General features: G+C 39.9%; 1 protein-coding gene across 2 annotated transcripts; it reads left to right on the top strand.

Moving 5' to 3' along the window:
• Positions 1-240: 240 nt before the first annotated feature.
• On the top strand, positions 241-19,152 carry zbtb10 (zinc finger and BTB domain containing 10). Of its 2 annotated transcripts, XM_023960176.1 has the most exons (5): positions 241-1,182; positions 7,499-8,522; positions 12,976-13,041; positions 14,768-14,943; positions 16,143-19,152. In XM_023960176.1, the coding sequence occupies exons 1-5, from the start codon at positions 505-507 to the stop codon at positions 16,422-16,424; spliced, it is 2,226 nt and encodes a 741-aa protein (XP_023815944.1). In that variant the 5' UTR covers positions 241-504; the 3' UTR covers positions 16,425-19,152. The 2 variants fall into 2 exon arrangements, with proteins under 2 accessions (XP_023815944.1, XP_023815945.1); XM_023960177.1 differs by lacking the exon at positions 12,976-13,041.
• Positions 19,153-20,236: the final 1,084 nt, after the last annotated feature.

Raw genomic sequence — 20,236 nt, 5'->3', positions numbered from 1 at the left:
GCCAGGAATTTCAGCACGAGTGTCACATGATTAAAATGTTAACAAAGCTTAACTTGAGGTTTGAAATGGGGCGCTCATTTACAAGCTGACAAAACAAGAACAGCCCAAAAGATGAAAAGCATGCGGAAAATGGGTGCAGCGTTCAAACACAAAAGACCCCTTTGCAGATCGGCGGCACCCCCATCTTCCTTTAAAAGCCGCCCCCTCCCTTCCCCGTCCACCCCCCCCCCCCTTCTCTAGTCGAGGTGCATTGTGGGGAGGAAAGTCGTTGCCATTCGACCTCTGCGGGGCCTGCGCGGACGCAGCGAGAACCCTGAAATTCATTATGCGTTTAAAGGCTTTATTTATTTCCGCATAACCTACATACTCTCACCGGTAGGGCCAAGCGGGGAGACTGTACGACGACGGTCCATCTCTGTCGGAAGATACATCGTTTATAAATATATAGTTTTTTGTCGGAGAGGAGTACCGTTGAGAAAGTGAAGATTAATATATATTCAGAAAATGTCCGGTGAGAGAAACCGCAGGTCGTTGGCTTTCCGAGGAGGCGGATTAGCTGGGTTAACAGCTTCCAGTGGTGTCGGTGGGGGTAACTGTAATAACTGGGAGGCCCCGGCCTGTCAAGACCGACATTTTAACGGGAATAGGCTGGATCAAGAAGAAGACCGGGAGTTGGGGGCCAGAGGACCGTCTCAGAAGAGAGTGGAGGGCGCTGGGTCTGTCAGCGATAGCACGGAACCCGAGGAAGAAGAGGACCCGGAAGGGAGCAGCTGGCCAGCCGGGGACAGTGACGACCGCGTTTGCTCGCTCGAAGGAGAAAACGGGTCCAGGGAAGGGAGTAGCTGGACGCCGGGGAAAAGTCCCAACAACAACAACAACGGCGGCGTCCAAGGGCTCGGAAGCATCGCGAAGGCAGGCGAGACGGGTTCCAGGAAATCGGGGGTAGAGATGAGACCGCAGACGCTACTTCAGAAACATTCACTATTTCACGCTTCGTGGCTGCAAGAATTCCCATGGCTTAAATTTTGCCAGGAGACGGGGCTTATGTCCTGTTCTTGGTGTCACAACATTGCCACTAAAAACAGCGACGAGCTTGTCAAAGGCAGCCGCAACTATAAACGGGCCTTGCTGCTGAGACATCACCTGTCTTCAGAGCACGGGAGAAATGACCCCACCAAACAGGTAACGTTAGCTCTGTCTGTTCGCTTTCGTTTGCCAGCTGCGTATAACATGACATACCTGTTTAACTGCCATGTCCCACATCTTTGACGTTTATAAAAGGTTACTTTTAATGTTTGTTTTTAACTTTGAAATCTCAACTAAGGCGAAAATAGGCTTTTACCTAAGCTTCACAATCCCTTCCCATAGCTAATTAGTTAGCTTTAGATCGCTAACCTGAACTAGCAGCTAGCTTAGCTTACTAGCCTGTGGTAGGTTTGCGGTCTACACGGAGGCAGATGGTCTGTCGCGGCACCACATTGGCACAGGAAGCCTCTAGCCAGGCTTAGCAGTTGCAAACAACAGAATTGTGACTATTACAAAAGCAAATGACTCGAAAGCATGTTGGGTTGTCGGTAATTAATAAACACAAGTGCTGTTCCTTTAAGGCACCTGCTTCTATGGAGGCTGATAGTCATGATGATGCGTCTGACACAAATGGCTAATAGAGGTATTCCGCGTTTTTCTGTCGCAGCAGCCTTAATGGCTAGTTTTGTAGAGGTCAAATATTGGCTGGGGCTTGACCCTGAGAGCCTTTGGGGAGCCGCACCCCTACCCAACCCCCCCGTCTCTTTGGAAGCCCTACGGCCTCGGAGGCACTGGTGACCTCTGGCGCATTTCTGTCTCCATACTTGGGAGCTAAATTAGAGGCATTGTGTTAGAATGACCCCCCAAAATCCATACAGGGTGTCACTTGCAAGGCTGAGCAGGAGAGTAAATCATGTTGCTTGGAACCTCACAGCTTGTTTGCCCAGAGGCGACCTGGTAATGAATGAAATGTCTGCAATGTAAAGCCCAGCACTACCTGAACCTGTCAACTGTTTTGTTGGATTTGTAGTCTCTGTTTACACGTTAAGGCGTATGTTTTAATTATTGCTTTGGACCATTTGTAGTATATCGGTATGTATTGAATGCATATGCATCAATATATTTATCATAAGTTTCCACATTAATGATTCTTGGGTTTAAGAAAAAATCTAAAATGTTCTATTTCATTGACTTGAAAACATGCTGTCTTGTTTTGTCTTATTTTTGTGCATTTGCCTGTCTCTGCATTGAACTATACCTTGCTCTTCCTGTGTCTTCATCTTCTTGGATATTACTCTGACAATGGCCTAATCTGTCAAGAGAATGAAGTCAAGATATTAGAGTCTAATGTGTGAGCGATGTGGATTTCACTACTACATTTAGTTCCTGCCTTTGTAACCACGGTCACTAATCACAATTACTTAAAGTTATCCACTAACATGTACATCTCTTAATTGGCGGGGAGAGCGCGAGGAGTGGATTAGAGACTTAGGATGTCTTTTCACTGGGAGTGAGAACCCCAGAACTGCACTGAAGGTTTAGTGAAACAAATTCACATATACTTTTGGAAACGCATTCAAATGCATTTTAGAAATTGTTTTTTAAAATTATCCCTTATGTCCCCAGATGATATAATGAATATTGATGACAATCTGTCACGTGATGACGAATCTTTACCTTTACCCATTCTGAATATTACAGATGCCTGTTTATGCTGTTATTGTTAAAGCTAATTAAATTAGACTTGGCTAACTGATGCAGCTATAGTACATGTGGATATGATTACAAAAGGGAGGCATTGTCCTTGATGGTGCTGTCTTGTGCTCAGTTTGCTTCCTGTACTGTTAACAAATGCATATGGAAATGTTCAAAATATTCCATTGCATTTTAAAATAATGTGCAAAGATATTCTTTTTTTTAAGGAACTATTAAATGTGAATGAAAATAAGGGAATTAAATGAGGTGGAAGCAACTGACGTTTAATAAAAGGAGTTGAATTTAGTTAGCAACAAAATGTTAGTTTTCTCTAAAAGCATACATTTTGTTCTTTTACATGGTGTGATACTTTTAAATATTCCTAATGGACACTTTTTAACATAAAAAGTGTGCGAAAAAATGTTTGTTTTTTATAACAAAGCACAAATATTTCAAATTGTTTTTAAAAATAATTCCTCTTTTTTAAATCCAGGAGTCTTTGTTACATTAAGTTCAGAAATAACATTGTTATAAGGTTACAAATATCCATTAAAAGTAAAGTTTACTGAACAAACAAAGCTCTTTCATATTAATTGTAATGTGTCAAATGAGTAAAAGATTGCCACATTTGAATTCCAGTAGTACAACTTCAAATGGGGATTTTAGGCATGAGTTTCTGATAGATGGAGTCAGATGGAGTCAGGGGCTCACTCACTGCCTTACAAATGGATGGGATGTTTACGGGGGTCCAACAGGTCAGGAGACTGGGTGGGGAGAAGCCAGAGGGAGAATTCTTCTGAGAGCGCTTCTTCCAACACCCCCAGCTCTTTAGCATTGTTGGGAGCCTAAGAGATGCTCAGAACGGCCCTCCCACACCTTGGGCAAAATGCACACTGCGATATTGTTCCACCATCAGGGGACAGATGGGTTGAGTAGAGGGGTGGGCTGACAAAAGGATGCAGTGGATTTGGGGGGGGGGAACTGAAGATGGCTTCAGGGCTGGGTTGGTCATAAGACTGGATTTAGTTGTTGAGTTATAAGGAATGATGGAAAAGTGTGTGTGTGATCAAGGTAAACTGATGTGGTGCATTATGTTGCAGTAATACTGCAGTTGTATCACATGATGTTACAAGTGTGTCTGAATGTTTGTCATGCATCAGCTGGCCTTGGGGCTTGTGGGTTGTTTGGGTTTTTGGTCTACTTTGTATGAGTAGCCCTTTTTAATCTAAGATTAAGTATATTTTGACTGTATTCAGAAGTAGAATTGTAAATCGGAATATTTGAACATCTTGATTTGTTTAATACACCTGTTTATCATCAGCTATTGGCATCTCGCTTATTTTGAAGCTTCCACGGCTGACTCAGATCAAAGAATTGCTCTTCCTCATCTTTCTCTTTTTGGCTCTTTATTTCTCTATTCATTTCATTCCAGACACAAAGTAAAAACTTGGCCACATTACTCCTGGGGGAGGTTGAAATGGTCCCAGTGTTTTTCTCTTGGCACAGGCAGATTTTGCCTCCAGCATCTGCTGTGCAGGGTTGATCTGCTCATTCTCTAAGCTGTGAGCTCATACGTGGCACATCTGGAGGAGGGATGATAGACCAGTATAGAGCAATTTATCCCATGCCAGACTGACCCGGCCTTGCTATAAACCTGGTCTAAATGTATGGGATTCTCCAGCAATAAAAGGTGTGGAAAATGGCAACTTCAAGATTTGAAGCTAGTTATTTCCAATAGAATATTTACAAATTTCAAGTTGACCAATAAAGCATTTCTGTGTCCGTGTGTGTTGTCTGGTGTTTTAGATTTGCTTGCATTGTAATAACAGTTTTGACTTAAATGCTTTAAAAAAAATTGTGCAATGCCCTAATCAGTCTCCAGGTAGAATGGCGATGGGAATTATCAATTGATGTCAAAGTTTATGTAGCTTCTGTTTCTATGGCAACAATACTGGATGTGTTGAGAGGCTAGGTTTTAGTGGTGCCCATTGATCAAGGATGCTGAGAAATAGGCTAATGTTTAAAAACCATTGGAAAGTTAAAACTCTTAGCAGCTATAAACTGCAGGTCTGCCATCACTTTAAGTGAAAGCACCGATTCCTTACTCATTCTACCAGCATGTCAAACTATACCAGATTTCTGAAATGCAGGATGACCTTATCCTTCCAGAGATGTTGATGTGAAATATTTTTCCCCCCTTCACCCTTATTTACCATTGCTCCTTTCTGTGTTTGCAAGTGGAAGCTGCTGCACAAGAAGAGTGAGTGCCGAGCCATATACAATGGTTCACATTGAGTGGGCAATAAGCCTCGGGGAGAACATGGGCCATTGTGGAGAGTAAAATGGGGTGACCCAACAACTACTTCTCCATAACACTTGTCTTTCTTTCCCTTTCTGCTCCACTTTGTCCTCCTCTGCTCAGTTTCATAGTGCTCAAGGTTTTTAGTTTAGTTTTCTTTTAGTGTTTATCATGCTGTGCTTCAGTCCATGGTCATCTTGTTTTTCCTTGTATTCCTGTCAGCCCTGTTCCATTTACTCTGTAGATCACGACGTTGTGGCTCTGTTATCCTTTAATATTTTCAGTCTTTCATCGTTGGTTTTTATAGCCATTTGCAAAGCCACATCCACCCCCCACTCAAGCTAACCCTCTTTCTGTTTCTCATTTGTTTCATCCTATCTCTCAGTCTTTCTCCCCCCCCCCCCCCCCCTCCCCTCCCAGCTGGAGCAAAGGATGATAAGCGCCCCTGTACCATCCTCTGTAACCAGGCTACCCTGGACAAGAGCGGCAGTGTGGAGGGGCAGGGATGGTGGGTGGGGGCTGGTTGGGGACCACAGGGAAATGAATTTAATCTGAACTACTTGAGCTGAAACCCCAGCTGTGTGTATGTGAAGGCTGCCTGGTTTCTGTGTGCGTGCGCACATTAGGCGTGTGTGGAGAAGAGATGATGGTGGGCGGGGGCAAAAATGCAGGGCTTGAGCAATGTGAATTATTCTGGATTAGCACATCTGCTCTGCAATTCAGAAATGAGCCAGAGATGTCTTTTCTATTTGGGTACATATATTGTGGACAAACTAAAAGATTTTTTAATGAAAGTTTTTTATTTTTTTTATTTTTTTTTGCATGTAGAGATGAAAAAGCTAAAATCTAACCTATGTTTTGATGCTAAACATTCATGTGTGTGCACCCTTGATTGTTATCCTCCTGAAGTGCATGTTATAGGGCTCCTTCCTTTCCTATTTTACAGCCATGTACACTGGTCAGCCCTCCTATATCCCTGCCTTTTTATATTTTGTTTTATGCATTGACTGTATATGAGAAATGGACTGATTGACCCTTTCCCCTAGTGTTCCAAATAGGAAGTATCCCCTGGTTTGAAGAAGCCAAATTCCTATAGACTTCTATTAAGAAATAAACACCTACTACAGTCATAATTGTCCGAATAACCATTCTTGCTCTACCACCTGTTTTTAACACGTTCTTGCTAATCATTCATGATATATTTTTCTGTAGTGCAAGTTATTAAAGTTATAAACAATCAGATGCCTCAATAAGTGTCGTCTCACGTTAAACGTTCTAAGCATTTGACAGATTTTGTGTAGCCCACCTATAAGTTGTAGGAGTGTGGACTTCCAACAAGTTCACGGCTGATTGGCTAGAGTGCTTGCCATAGAAATGTTGACTCAGACCGACTTGGACCAATCACTGCTTACTGACGTCGTCTGGTTCCAACATGGCAATGTCTGTATTGTGGGAAAAAATGGCGACTGAATTGACTTCTTTCACTACAGCTGGAAGCAAGTCATATTCCGTTAGTGACATCACACTCAGTTGGTTCATTTCTCATAAACTGCCAACAGTTTTATGTCATGCATTTATGGTACAGGGGTATTTATTTGTTTATTTATTTTGATTAATTTCTGTGAAGCCAAAATGTGTTGACAAATTAGATTTATACCCAAAAGGTGTACCAAAAATAGATTTTTAGTTTTTTTTTTTAGCATTGGTCCTTAAACTAAATACATCCTAACCATGACTTGTGTAAAGGCATAATCAGTCCATCTGAATATGTTGTCCCTGAAAAGAAGTTTTTGACTCGCCTCTCATAGACTGCATTTTATGATTTTAAAAAAAGCTGTCGTAGGATTGTATGTGTAGAAGATAATGACAAAGTTGTTCATGATCAGAAACTAATGAATTACAGCGTGTAAGCTTTACTCTCTGAAATGCAGAACATGCAGGCTGTTTGACTGGAACTGCATTTATAGGTGTCCATTTTTTATTGGACACCCTGCAGTCAGTCAGAATCAATTATTCACCCAGACCATAGTATAAATTGTTTTAATACTTATTAAAATTATAAATTTTCATGTTCACAACAACTGGTGTATGATCTTCATGTTGCAGCTGTTTTGAGGCATTTTGTAATTTGACTACATTTTTTTAATGTCTCTAATTTGTTTTGACAATTAAAAAAAAAATTAAAGGGAAAAAAAACGCCTTCCTTTCCAGTTAAAAAGGAATTGAATTAAATTGCTTCCTATCATTGGGAGTTGAGAGGTTAACTTCGTTCCAGTCCTATTTTACTAGAAGCTTGTTGAACTGGTTTTACCGCTTAAACAGGGGCACTGGTGAAGTATTAGAGGGGGAAGGGGGCAGGTCTTTCTGAAAAGACAAATGTGCAGAAGAGGAAAATCTATTGTTAACTGACTACTTTTTGTTAGTTCTTGCAAAGCAGTAATCTTGTATGTTTATTTTCTTCTTTTTTTCTTTGAAAAGGAGACTGTGAGGCCATCAGACAACGCCTGCCTTTCCACTAACTGCTCAGAAGAAGACTATCGCAACAAGCCCAATGAAAACTCCTACTGTTACCAGCTTCTACGCGAGTTGGATAAGCAACGAAAAAGCGGCATTCTCTGTGATGTGAACATAGTTGTCTCAGGCCAGGTGTTCCGTGCGCACAAGAACATCCTGGTAGCAGGTAGCGGCTACTTCAAAACCCTCTACTGTCTTACCAAGAGCGAAGCCCAGGATCAAGCCACTGTAACACACCTGGATGTTGCTGCTGTGCAAGGTTTCTCAGTTATCCTCGACTTTCTTTACTCCGGGAATCTGCTGCTCACAAGCCAAAATGCCATCGAGGTGATGTCTGTTGCTAGTTACCTCCAAATGACAGAGGTTGTACAGTCATGTAGGGCCTTCATTAAAGATGCTCTGAATATCAGCATTAAGCAGGAGGCACCAGATTCGGTGGTGGTGGATTACAACAAGAGGCAAATGGTGGCCAAAGAGGGACATAGAGGACTGGACCGGAAGCCGAGCAACTTCTGGGCCACAAGCATCCTGTCAAAGCTATCCATCAAGGCCAGCAGTAATCAGGGAAATGATGCAATGGAAGAGGATGAAGAAAATGGCAGGGTGAAGGAGGAGACCAGTGACGTAGAGGTGGCGATGGGTAGTGGCGAGGGCTGTGCCCTGGTGACCCATGGTGCCTCTGGGAACTGGACCCACCACAACGACAACTCGTCTGATTCAGCAGAGACCAATGAAACTCGGGCTGCGAGTGGCCAGTCGCAGGTTTTCGTCTGGAACGAACCAGCCACAGGCGGCACTGCCGCAGCAATAAAGCGGGAGGTACCGGATGCTGCAGCTGGAAGTGGGCGAAGAAAAAAGCAGACCACTACACGCCGTTTTGTGTACAACTTCCCACCAGAGCCAGAAGAAGGATTTGATGAAGGGATGTTCATCCAACCATCAGCGTCTTATCCCAGAGAGGACTTCTCGTCCCTCTCAGAGAACGCTGGTAAGACAAACATTTCCACTTTTAACGTTTGTTTGATAGACCATCTCCTTGGATCTGAAAATTAAGTGTGTTGGGTTTCTTCAGTCTATTATTTGACTCTAAAGTTTAACTTAAGACATCAAATACATGTTTTTAACATCATGGATCTGAGGGACCATCTCTGTTTGCAGGACATGTAGCTTAATGTGTTTTGTATGTCAAATTAGCTTCTAGCCCATAAGCCACTCATGCAAAAAGCATAACAATGACTTGGGTCAAAGAAGGCTTAGAATCAATGTGAGTACCTGTTATCATGTAGTAACACGTTATTATAAACTTATTTAATACAGGTTTCATAGTATCTTTCTAAAAGACGCTTTTTATTTTTTTTCCCCCCAAGTGTAACCAGTGTACCTCCTCTGTTTGAAGGAAGTAAATAAAATTGTTAAGAATATTTTTGCTAAATATCTTTGCATAGATAAATAATTAAATGCATTGAAATTAATGCATGTCTGTTTCACTCTGGAGTTAAGACTCATAGCTTTAATCCTAGAATAAGGCATTTTGGATGTTTTTGTCTGGAACCAAACCCTGCGACTTGAACCAGGTTGTCACTTTTGGACTTCAAATATAAAATCACAATGTGATCAATAATTCCATATCACTGCGCATCTTGATGCAAACCAGGAAAGTACAACCACCGTACTCCAGATAAGCCATGTTTCATATTAAACATTTACAAAGCCGTCATCATCAAACATCTGTCAAAGAAGACCATATTAATCAGTATTTGCACTTTTTTTTCCAAACAAAAAGTCACCCACATTTTTATTTTTTATCCTTCCCCATGGTGCGTCATATATGTGAAAGTAAGGTAAAGTAAATTGTCATCCACAGTTTATTTTCAGCCTGCCCAAGCAATTTTAGTGATCTTGTTAGGGTATGCAAGTATAGGTAAAGATATCTTAAATTCAACCATCTGTTGTGATATTGTTATAGAAACGGTCACTTAAAGAAGCTTCGTAGTCTGATTAAGAATATAACTTTCTATTTGTAAGACTCTGCAACCCCCAAAGCAGTTGGTGCAAAAATAAGTGGTTAGAGAAATGATTGACTACTCTGCACAACCTTCACAGTCCTAGCTTAAGTATTAACTGCAGCCCAGTGTTTGTTTTTTTTTGAGCACCTCTAAACTATATTTGATTTGACCGTTTCCATTTTGTCTAGAAAGGTTTATGGATTTAGTTTTTGTGTCTGAACACTTGTGTTACTCATCAAAACGATCAAAAGTTTCCAAATTGTTTATTAGATTAGAACATGAATGTGCTAGCTTGTTATTTGAAAGATCTCCAAGCTTGGCCACAGTAAAATGTAGTCTTTTGATTTCAACTTTTATTTGACTTAATCCAGTTGATTAACAGAATATGGCTCCATATAGTGGAAATTACAGACAAGTATGTGTTGAAGATTGTCTTCAGATTTCCTTTAGAATCTGGGGGGATAAACAGGGCTGAAGGGGCATTTACCATCCAACTGCCATGCAAAGTCAACAAGTGAGTTGCCCCAAGCCATGAACTTCACAAATTACCCCAAAGTTAAGAAAGGTCGACGCCTACTTGGAGAGATAAGAGCTGTGGGGGTGTAAAAGGTGTTGCAACATTCTGAAAGAACGTTCTGTCATAAGAACCTTCTGTAAAGGCATGGTTGTCCTCGAAAAGCTTTAAAGAATAATTACTTTTGAGGGGTTTAAATAATTTATATTTGGACTAAAACAGTTTTAAACAGACACTTTTAAGCCATTTAGTAAAAACAAACAGGACTCCTTGACCTTTTCTGGTTGTCTTACATATCCAGTCATTTGTTCAATCCTCTTTTCTGTTGTGTCTTTTCTCTGTTGATGCTTTGATGCTTTTCACTCCATCTGATAATCTACCCATTGCTCTATCCATCGTACCCTATCTGCATTCACTGCTTTGCCCTTTCATAATCTCCTCTCCTTCTGCTGGTTCCATTACCAATGGCACTCCATGCAACCATAATTATAACACATTTTATGTGAAGTGGTTTGGATAAGGGGAGGGGGTAAGTGTGGCATGGAGGGCTGTGTAGAAATGGAGAACTACTTTTTGGCCTGCAAGAGAGAGAGGCTCTTTCCCGCATGTCCAATAATAAAGGAAGCAGTTTTTTTCTTTCCCCGGGCCTCCCTAAATGCACTTGAATGCTCTTAGTGCCTCTAACTCCTCCTAAGGCTGTTTTAATGTGTGCACAAAGTGATTCAGTGTGTAGAAATAGCCCAGGGAGACACGCTCTTAAGAGTTTGTTTTCAAGTCTCACAAAATCTTTTTCTTTACATCCTTTTGTTTAGCTCAGTGTTGCTTTTATTTGGAACATTTTCTTAAAAAAAAAAAGAAAAGAAACAAAACATATTTATAAAATGACGAGTCTGCAATTAGTTTGCTTTAAAGGAATCTTTAAGGACATTTGTTCAGTGGTCTCTTTCATTTCAAGTTCCATTGCTTATAAAAATCCTGTTTTGACCGTAACATGTCTGTAAGATGTTTGTAAATGAATTTTCCATCACATTTCATTTGCTATAAATAAGTTTTTTTTAGTTTAGTTTTATTCACCTGATGCAACATCGCCCATTATTGCATGTTCCGTGTTTGTCTGTGACTCTTTCACTTTTAACTCATTCCCTTTGTAAAGAACCTGTTTTACTGGGTTCAGTCTACTTAACCCGTACAAAGTCATAAAAAATTAACCAGAAAAAACAGATCATGTGCAGACGTGGGGCTTCAATCAACAATCAGGAAAACATCAGAACAGTGGCCAAAAATATACACAAGTATGGACACTTTGAGAAATTCTTTTAACACCACTTTCCTTTTGGGGAAAAAAGGCAATATACAATTTTTAGGTCGGACGCAATTGATGACAAAAGGCTTTACTTTTATTTTATTTTTTTCACTTCAGTGTCAACTGCCATCATTCCAGAGACCCTGGAAGTACAATGTGCATTAAGACATGTTGGTTGACTCCGTTACTGTTTTACTGGAGCTGGAACCCACGTAATGCAATTTTTCAACCCAATTGTCCCAAGCCTTTTATGGACAAAGTTGCTGGCGAAGGCCTTCGCTTTGTGACAGCATTACCCACTGTGTGCCTCGTCTGTCAAGCTGCGATCAGCCTCGAATCGCAGGAAAAGACTCATTTGTTGTGATCTGCTCTTCAGTTGAGCTTTAACTGAAATATTGTTTCAAAGGTAAAAAAGGAAAAGTCTAGCTTGTTGGTTAATCCACCGCTGCGTGAAAACGGATTGGTTCCAGACTTTTGCTTATGCTTAGAATGTTGAGTGAAATATTACTTTTTTTAAATAAATATAATTGACATTTTTGTTGTTTTTGCCTGTAAAACTCCATTTGACAGTCAGTATCCCAATTTCTTCCCAGTTTAATTTGGCTTTTTATTCATTTTCAGTTTTTACCTGAACAGTTTGGTCAGACTCTTTGGATGGAACACCATGTATATTCTTCTTTAAAACCATGTTTATCACTTTCGTCTTTTTCTGAGTCTTTTTACATTCAGGGACAAACAATACATATAATGGAGCTCTTCTCTGAGCTTTAAGTCCTGCCTGACAATGTGCATTAAATCTAAATGTATACATTGATTACATTTTGAGTATTTACTAGACAAAATAATTTTTTTCTTACTCGCAAAAAGATTTTGGTTTTCTTGTCATTTTAATGAAAGAAACTAAAGTGAATGAAAGTGAAAACACCTTGAAGATCTTGTTTCTGTCATTACCTCCTGCTTTTCCTGAGCTGAACTCCAATCACATTCCCAGACCCTCTCCAGACATGACTGCATTAATACGGCTATAACGCGTTTTCACGCGTCCTATTCTCTAGACTAGAGTAAACGCAAACACGCCTTTGCACAAATGTCCAGTCCTTGGGATTGGCAAAGCCGCTAGGGGCAGTCCTTATCGTACTTAATCCACTCTAAAGCACTGGTGCTGTTCTCACTATTCCAAATATTGACCCAGGGAGAACAAACACACACACACACACACACACACACATGCACGCTCACAACACAGTACAGGGGTGTGTCTTTAATGGGCTGTAAGCCCCGGTGCTTTAGGAAGAGCATATTCAAACACACACAGGTGCTCACTAAAGTTGAGTGTAAGATGAGCTGTTGTGAGGGCTTGGCCCATCTCCCTCTCATTAACCTTCTCCCTGCTGTAAAGCTAGTTAGCTTGTTGCTATGGTTTGTGGAGGACGCTGCTTTGCATTAAGGTCACTGTCTGTGTGTGTTTGCCTGCACCGCGCATGGAAGAGCCCATTGTTTTCCTGTGGGGGTGGTTCGTTTGTGTACAAAAGATATTGTAAGGTGTGCTCCCCCAGGCTCTCAACCACCTGTCATCTCTCTTTCTCCCCACCCCCCTTCCCCCTCCCCCATTTCCCAGAGCTGGCCAATAAGATCCAGTATAGCATCCTCCAAGACTTACAGCAAGGGGAATCCTGGGAGAATGGTAAGAAGCCACTCTAGCGTACAGATGACTACAGTACAGTGTAGTTTAGTGTTGAGTCATGTTTTCTTGTAGTTGTTGTCTGTGTATAGACACTTAATTTATCAAACTATCTTAAACGACCCACCATAATGATCTTTTGATCTATTTTGAAAGTATTCCCAGTTGTCTTTTAATTAGGATTATGCCTTCTAGGCAAAATCAAAAACCTGTGTCGGTTTCTACAATATAGATTCTGCAGAGCAACTGTAGTTTGTTAGAAATTCTTCTCTAGAGTTGTGTATGGGACTGTTGGTGTGGAGCAACCCCGTCCCCCCTTCCCCTCCCCATTGCTGAGACCCCTGAGCAGGGAGCGTGTGCCGCCCCCTTACCTGTTTTCTACGTCACACATGCACTCTTTTTCAAACATTTTATTTATCTGATCCTGATTCATAACGATTTGTACAAAGAAATACTCAGAAATGTAATTTTCATTTTCTTTATACGGGGGGGGGGCGTGGCTCACAGATCCTGGAATTTTGAGTATAAAGAACACCGAAACCCTTTTTATTATAAAACACAAGACTTTGACCTGCTGCAATTAGGACTTTACCAGAATGAAATTTGTAAAAGGCTTCATGACTTGACTTCCCCACAGTCTAAACATGCTTTAAATGTTGTTGGAGGGCATGGCGGCGTTAAAGCTGTGCACCCAGTCATTTAGTCAGGAAATGGCAAAGGGAACAAACAAACAGCAGAAATGGAGCTCAGCTATTTTGCATAGAAAACAAAGTCCGGACTTCGTTTTAATCCAGGCTTTAAAATCTTCACATTCAAACAATATATTGTATCAAATAAGATGGACTAAAAATCCTGATGCAGATTTATGTGTGCCCATCTTTTTAGGATTGATCAGCTGAAGTAATTTACAGAGCATTCTGCTTAAATGTATATACTATGTGTCTGGATGTTCACCCTTTTTATTATTGAGTGATCCAAACGACATGAACCAGTATTTCTGCGTCTGGTGTTTTCATGTTCTAAGCCGATGCAGGGAATCTGAAATTAGTTGAAAGGGTGGAGCTGAGGCTAAAAATGGCAGCAACAGAGTTCAGGAAGGCTTGAAGTCCTATTCACTGCTGTTTCCACAAACTCTCAAACATCCTCACTTTTTTTTTTTTTAAATAAAAACCAGATCTGAACTCGTTTACTTTAGTTCATTTTTTTTCTCCCCCCCCGCTTGTTCTTCAGTGATCATAAAAAAACTGCCAATTCTTTACTGTTGCCCCCCCCTCCCCCCCTTCTGGGCTGTGTTTCACATAGTCACACAAGTGAACATGCAGGTGACCTGCTTCTTATCAGCCGTCCCTTTCCCCCACATAACAACCCACCTTGACGACGCATTTGTTGTTCTCCCGGGCTTAAACAAAGGGATGGGCTCTGTCCTCCTGCTTGCTTTGTGTGGAAGAAGATTGGCAGTCGGGCAGGAACATGTTTGAAAATCAATGCAGCTATTTGCGAGCCTAGCCGTCTCATGGAAAAGGGACATCTCATGTTAATATACTTATTTTAAATCACCGTTATTCAGCTTATTTTGCTGGTCTGTAAAACGGTTCTGTTAGCTTAGCAGACACAGCAGTACAGTGGCTGCGTCTTTAAAGTGTCTTTCCGATCCATCTTTTTTTTTTTTTTTTTTAGTCTTAGAAACAGAAATTATTAGAGAAATTTGATCCTTTGTGTCTTTTCCCAGGTGAGTCGTCACATTTAACCCTCAATAAGCTAAAGTGCCCCCACTGTAACTACATTGCCAAGCACCGTCGCACACTCAAGAGACACCTGATCATCCACTCAGGAGTGCGTTCCTTCAGCTGTGACATCTGTGGGAAGCTGTTCACTCGCCGCGAGCACGTAAAGAGACATTCCTTGGTAAGTCGACATATGACTTTTTAAAAATGTTCTGCTCTTTTTTTTACCCCCCCCCCCATATCTGCCACAGTCTGCAGTGGTTCAGCTTTCCCGGACAGAATAAACGGACAAGTGGGCATTTTTGTCTGCAGAGTTTTTAATGTGCTGGACATGATGCACAATATAAAAATGCAAAAATTGGAACGATGCCTTTCATTTTTTTTTGACTCACAATATGAGATTCTTACAAATGCCTAATTATGTTATTAAAGGTGTCCGAAATTCTAGAAAATTAATCAAAAACACAAAGAAAAAACATGTTGAGAGACCGGAAAGAGGCTGTTCTGTTCCAAATGAGCTCATTGGAGTCGAGGCTCTTATATTGTAGTTCAGTTGAATCCAGTCCAGGTTTTACTACTTGGTCTGAACGGCCTGCATAGGAACCAGAAGCAGATGAAGTAAATACTTCCTGGGGTTTGTTTTTACTGCTGAGCTGTTGGGTCTTTGATTGTTTCTCCGTATGTTTACAGTAAAAGCATTTCTGTTGTTAAACCAGATAACAGCTCACATGAGGAGAACGGAGATGGACATGGATCTACTTTTCTAGTTTTTTTTTTTTTTAAAACCCCATATTTTCGTCTGGTCCTGATGCACAACGATTTGAATAAAGAAATACTCAGAGAGGGAATTTTGATGAAGATCTGTGTTATACATGTCCTCTATCATGAGAAAAATGCTACGAGAACATGTTAGAAACACCATAAACACAATTTCCATCAGAGTGGATCTTTAACTCTTTTGTCTTCAGATTTTTTGGGACACTAATGAGGTGAAAATGCTTTATTCCATTCAATATTAAAACGTTTAAACCGATTTTTTTTCTGATTTTGAGTCGTGAAAACATTTAGATACTATTTGGGCTGATTCTATAGTTCTCCAAACATATGTGCTAAGGAGGTTAAGAGCTGCTTTCTGAGGTTCAGTGGAAGATAACGGCGTCATTTTCTGAGCTTGGCGTGTGACACATCAGTCCTTCTCATTCACGCTGTGACTTTTTTTCTCCCTAAACGACCCCAAACAACGAAACAGGACCGTAATGTCTGGAATGGAGCTTTTTTCTGATGCTTAAATACCTGCTCTGCTCTCAGGAGTGATGATTTCATGTTTGAAAATGATGACTTCAACCACCATCCTCCTCCTCCTCCTCCTCCTCCTTTCAGGTTCACAAGAAAGACAAGAAATACAAGTGCATGGTCTGCAAGAAGATCTTCATGCTAGCCGCCAGCGTCGGCATCCGCCACGGCTCGCGGCGCTACGGCGTGTGTGCGGACTGCGCCGACTCGCACCAGGCCACTCAGGAGGGCTTGGAGGGCATGGAGTTTCCCCGCGATGAAGACTTCGACGGCGAGGAAGGGGAGGACATGGAGGGCGAGGAGCCCACAGACAACGACCAATCAAACTGCGGCGAGGGCACTGCTGTTGCAGCCCCAGAGGAGGACTGAAGAGTTATTACAAGCTTGAGAAACAAATAAAAAGTTGATGTTTAATATATATGTACACACACACACACACACACACACACACACAAACTGGCTGGTAAACAATCAACTCCAAAGTGCTATCAAACCTCAAGGTTACTTAATAATGCGAGTAAATGACCGAATTTTTGTTTTTGTTTTAAAGCGTCGTAAGATGTACAGGTTTTATTCTTAAAACATGTCCAACTCTGAGTCCAGAGCCCACAAGCGAATGAATCAAGTGACAAACGCAATGAATCAGGTTTGGGGTTTGTTTTCTGTTTTTTTTTTAAGGGCATGAGTCGGGCAGGGTGATGTAATATTTGAGTTGAGGTAGGCCAATCATTGAAAAACAAATGTTAATTATTTAATTTATGAAGAGAGGTTATTATGGTCTTATCAAATGCTATAATTTGTGTTTGTGTTTTCGTCTGCGAGCGGAGGCGTAGTAAACGCTGTTGCTTTCTGTCTGAGATGTGTTGCGTAGTGCTTGTAGAAATACACAGAAGAGCAGGTTTTTTTTGTCTCTGTAGATCCTGTTTAGACCTACTAAATATATTCTGTTTTTCTTTTTGAATTTTATTTCCATGCACAAATCTTGGAACCAAATAATCTGTTTTGTGACTCTAATGTATGACAGCCGTATTTATGAGTAATTTAAGAGGGCTGTGATATGAAAACCAAACAGACCGCACACCAAGATTGAGCAGGAAACGCAAAACTACTGAGTAACGCCTAAACGAGACGAGCGGGGATGCTGGGGTTGGTTCTGCGGGGATAAAAGGTTGATTTAAGAAAAAAAATAAGAAAAAAGAGAGGGGAAATGTTATTGCTAGCTTTATACAAATCACAGCGTCACAGTAACACTTTATTGTAATACAAGAGCATTTGACTTTCACTTAAAGCTTGAATTTTGCCAAATGATGAAACGTTTGGTGCTGTAATGCTTGTTGCATAATACTGGACCTACAGGCTATATATGATGTTTATAATCATAAAGCTTAAACTGACTCAGTTATGCATATGTAATCAGCTTAATCTATAGAACACTGTTGTGCTTCGGCGACTATCAGGTATGCTTTGCCATTGTTTTTATTTAATGCACACTTACTAAAACATACCATTTTTGTAGAACTATCAGCAGTTTTCGGGGACCTATGTTGACACCAACATCTGTATGCGTTTGTTTATATTTGGTACTGAGGTTTAAAGGCAAAACAGTATATATATATATAAATATATTTTGAATCACTTGAACGTTGGTTGTGAGGTAGGGTGGGGGGGCGCTAATGTGCAAAAATCATGTGTGACATTTTTAAGTCTGACAAACAGACAAAACTCCATTTTCCATTTGTAAACCATTGAAAGAACTGTTTTTGCTTTTTTCCAAACAGGTCTGCCAGGTCGAAAAGAAAACACTTTGTTCCACAAACGGTGAAGCTCTATGGCGCCTCATAGACATGCACTTACTTTTGCGTTCATGAAAAAAGAAAAGTTCTTTTTATGTTTTGTGTTTTCCCCCCCATAAGCGGGTTTGAATGGAACTATCAAGAAAAAAAACTTCCAAATGCTCAGCTTTTTTTTTATTAATGTTTTTGTTTTTGCTATTTAATATTATATATATATATATATATATATATATATATAAAAATATATTTACTCCAAAATGCAATCAAGACTGTTAATTTCTATTCTATTTGTCCAACCAAATTGTCATTTTTAATTATTGTTCCAATATAATGTATGAGAAAAGCCAGGTGAATTCTTGCTTAGTGTAGAAAATCCTTGCTTGTGTCTGTAACTGTTGAGATTTTAAAAATGTCTTTATGCTACAAAATTATTCACTTTACTTTGTTTTTTTTTTTTATTGTCTTTTCCACTGATGTTCCCTTTCTCCTTTTTTCTCCCCCTGAAGCACATATTTTCTAAAGACGCAGATTGTTTGTGGGTTAAAACCTCGGGAACAGCAGTATCTGTTCATATGCAGTGGATTATATTAGAATATGTACTGAAATGATACCTAAGATGTGTTACTTCCTTTTTACACTCAGTGGAAGACGCTACGTTCTTATTCGCCCTCTTTTTTTGTCACTTTTTACCTTCAAGTCACTGTGGGTAGGGTTCTATTGCTGATTAATGAGAATATATGAGATATAGTGTATATATAAAAATATACATATATATGAAGAATCTATTATTTAACTAGTGGAAGACATGGAGAGTCAGCTACCATCCACCTGCTGCTGCAGTGGCTCATTTCCGACGACTTTCATCTTCCGCGTCCTCCGTTCACGCTGTGTGTTGATCTCACCTTCATCCTGTTGTGTTTGTTCTTTTTGATACCAACCTACTGATATAACTGTAACGAATGAAACGCAAAACTGATGTATCATTTTAGATTTTATGCTGTATTTGTTATACGGACAAACAGAAAAAAACAAACACTAGAGATGTAAAAGCAGAGGTTTTCTTTCCCCCAGCTGTATTTTTTTATGCTGTTGCTAAAAGGTATTTTTCAATTTCACTCGAATTTTAACAGTGATGCAAAACTCGGGCAGCGCCTCAGTGCCCTCCGAACACAAAGCAAATTCAGGTTACTCTTTATACGTTTTTATCAAAGGTGGAACTACATTCTCTTTTTTTCTGTCTGAATTGTACTACTGTTCCTCTCTCTATACTACATTTTACGAATAAAACTTTGATAATGCTTTCACCTTGGCGTTTTTTATTGTCCCAATAGCGTTGGGTGAAAAAATTCTGCAATTTTAAATTTGTTTTCTTAATTTGTATTTAAGATTTTACCAAACTTACAATAAGACATACGATTTTTAAAAGTGTCCACGTCGTTTTTAAAATATATTTGTTTAATTTTGTTGGGTGAAGCCCCCTTTTATCTTGTTGTATTTCCTATCATTTAACCTTTGATAACAGTCATATTTGGCCTGTTTTTTCTTAGTTTTTCGATTTGTGTCAAACTGAACAAAAGAAATAGTCACAAAGCCAAGGACAAATTGTTCTTGGGTTTTCATGAGGTTAAAAATGACGGATTTTTAATAAAAATGGATGCTAATGTGTCTCGTGCAAAATAAAAAAAGTACTTTCTCTAATAGCATTTTACAGTTTTTGATGTTTGCAGAGACATGAAATTTCTCGGACACTGCTGTAGATTATGTTACACCCCTTTGTGGTGGCATAGTTCATACTGACACGCCTTTTGTTAAGAGATAAGAACCTGCAGACTAACTGCAGACGCTTAGTATTGGCCTTCAGTGGTGAGATTCTTAGAGGTTTATCAGGCCTTCAGGTTGTTCCAGTTCAGCATCTGATATTTGTTTATTTCAAATATTCTGTTTCTTAGTTGATTGAAAAATTAAGAAGAAAGAAATAAAGCCTGAAGAGGGAAAAACTGAAGTAATCCATTATTTTTCATTGTTCATGTAACACATTCTCATACTAATGATTGGATATTATAATCCTAGAAATGTGATTTTTTTTCCACATTTTTTAAAAATGCTGCCACCTGCTGGTGAGATTTGGTATAAATCCGTCGCTTTACCTTTAGCTGACAGTAGATGGCAGTGTTTCTCTTTATATGATCCACAACCAATCAAGATCTGTGTCCAATTGAAATGGTTAAATACATCTTTGAATACAAATACTAGAGTTACTTAATTTAGAAGTTAGGTTGAATTAATTTTTTCCCTTACAAAACCTAAAAACTGTTCATTTAAAAGGCCAAAAAATATATTTAAGTCAACTACATACATTTTCATTGGTTCAGATCTAAGATATATACC

Source organism: Oryzias latipes, chromosome 11, assembly GCF_002234675.1.
Source record: "Oryzias latipes chromosome 11, ASM223467v1".
NCBI classification, from domain to species: Eukaryota; Metazoa; Chordata; class Actinopteri; order Beloniformes; family Adrianichthyidae; genus Oryzias; species Oryzias latipes.
Note: the sequence above shows the minus strand (reverse complement) of the source record. Positions and strands in the feature narration are given on the sequence as shown.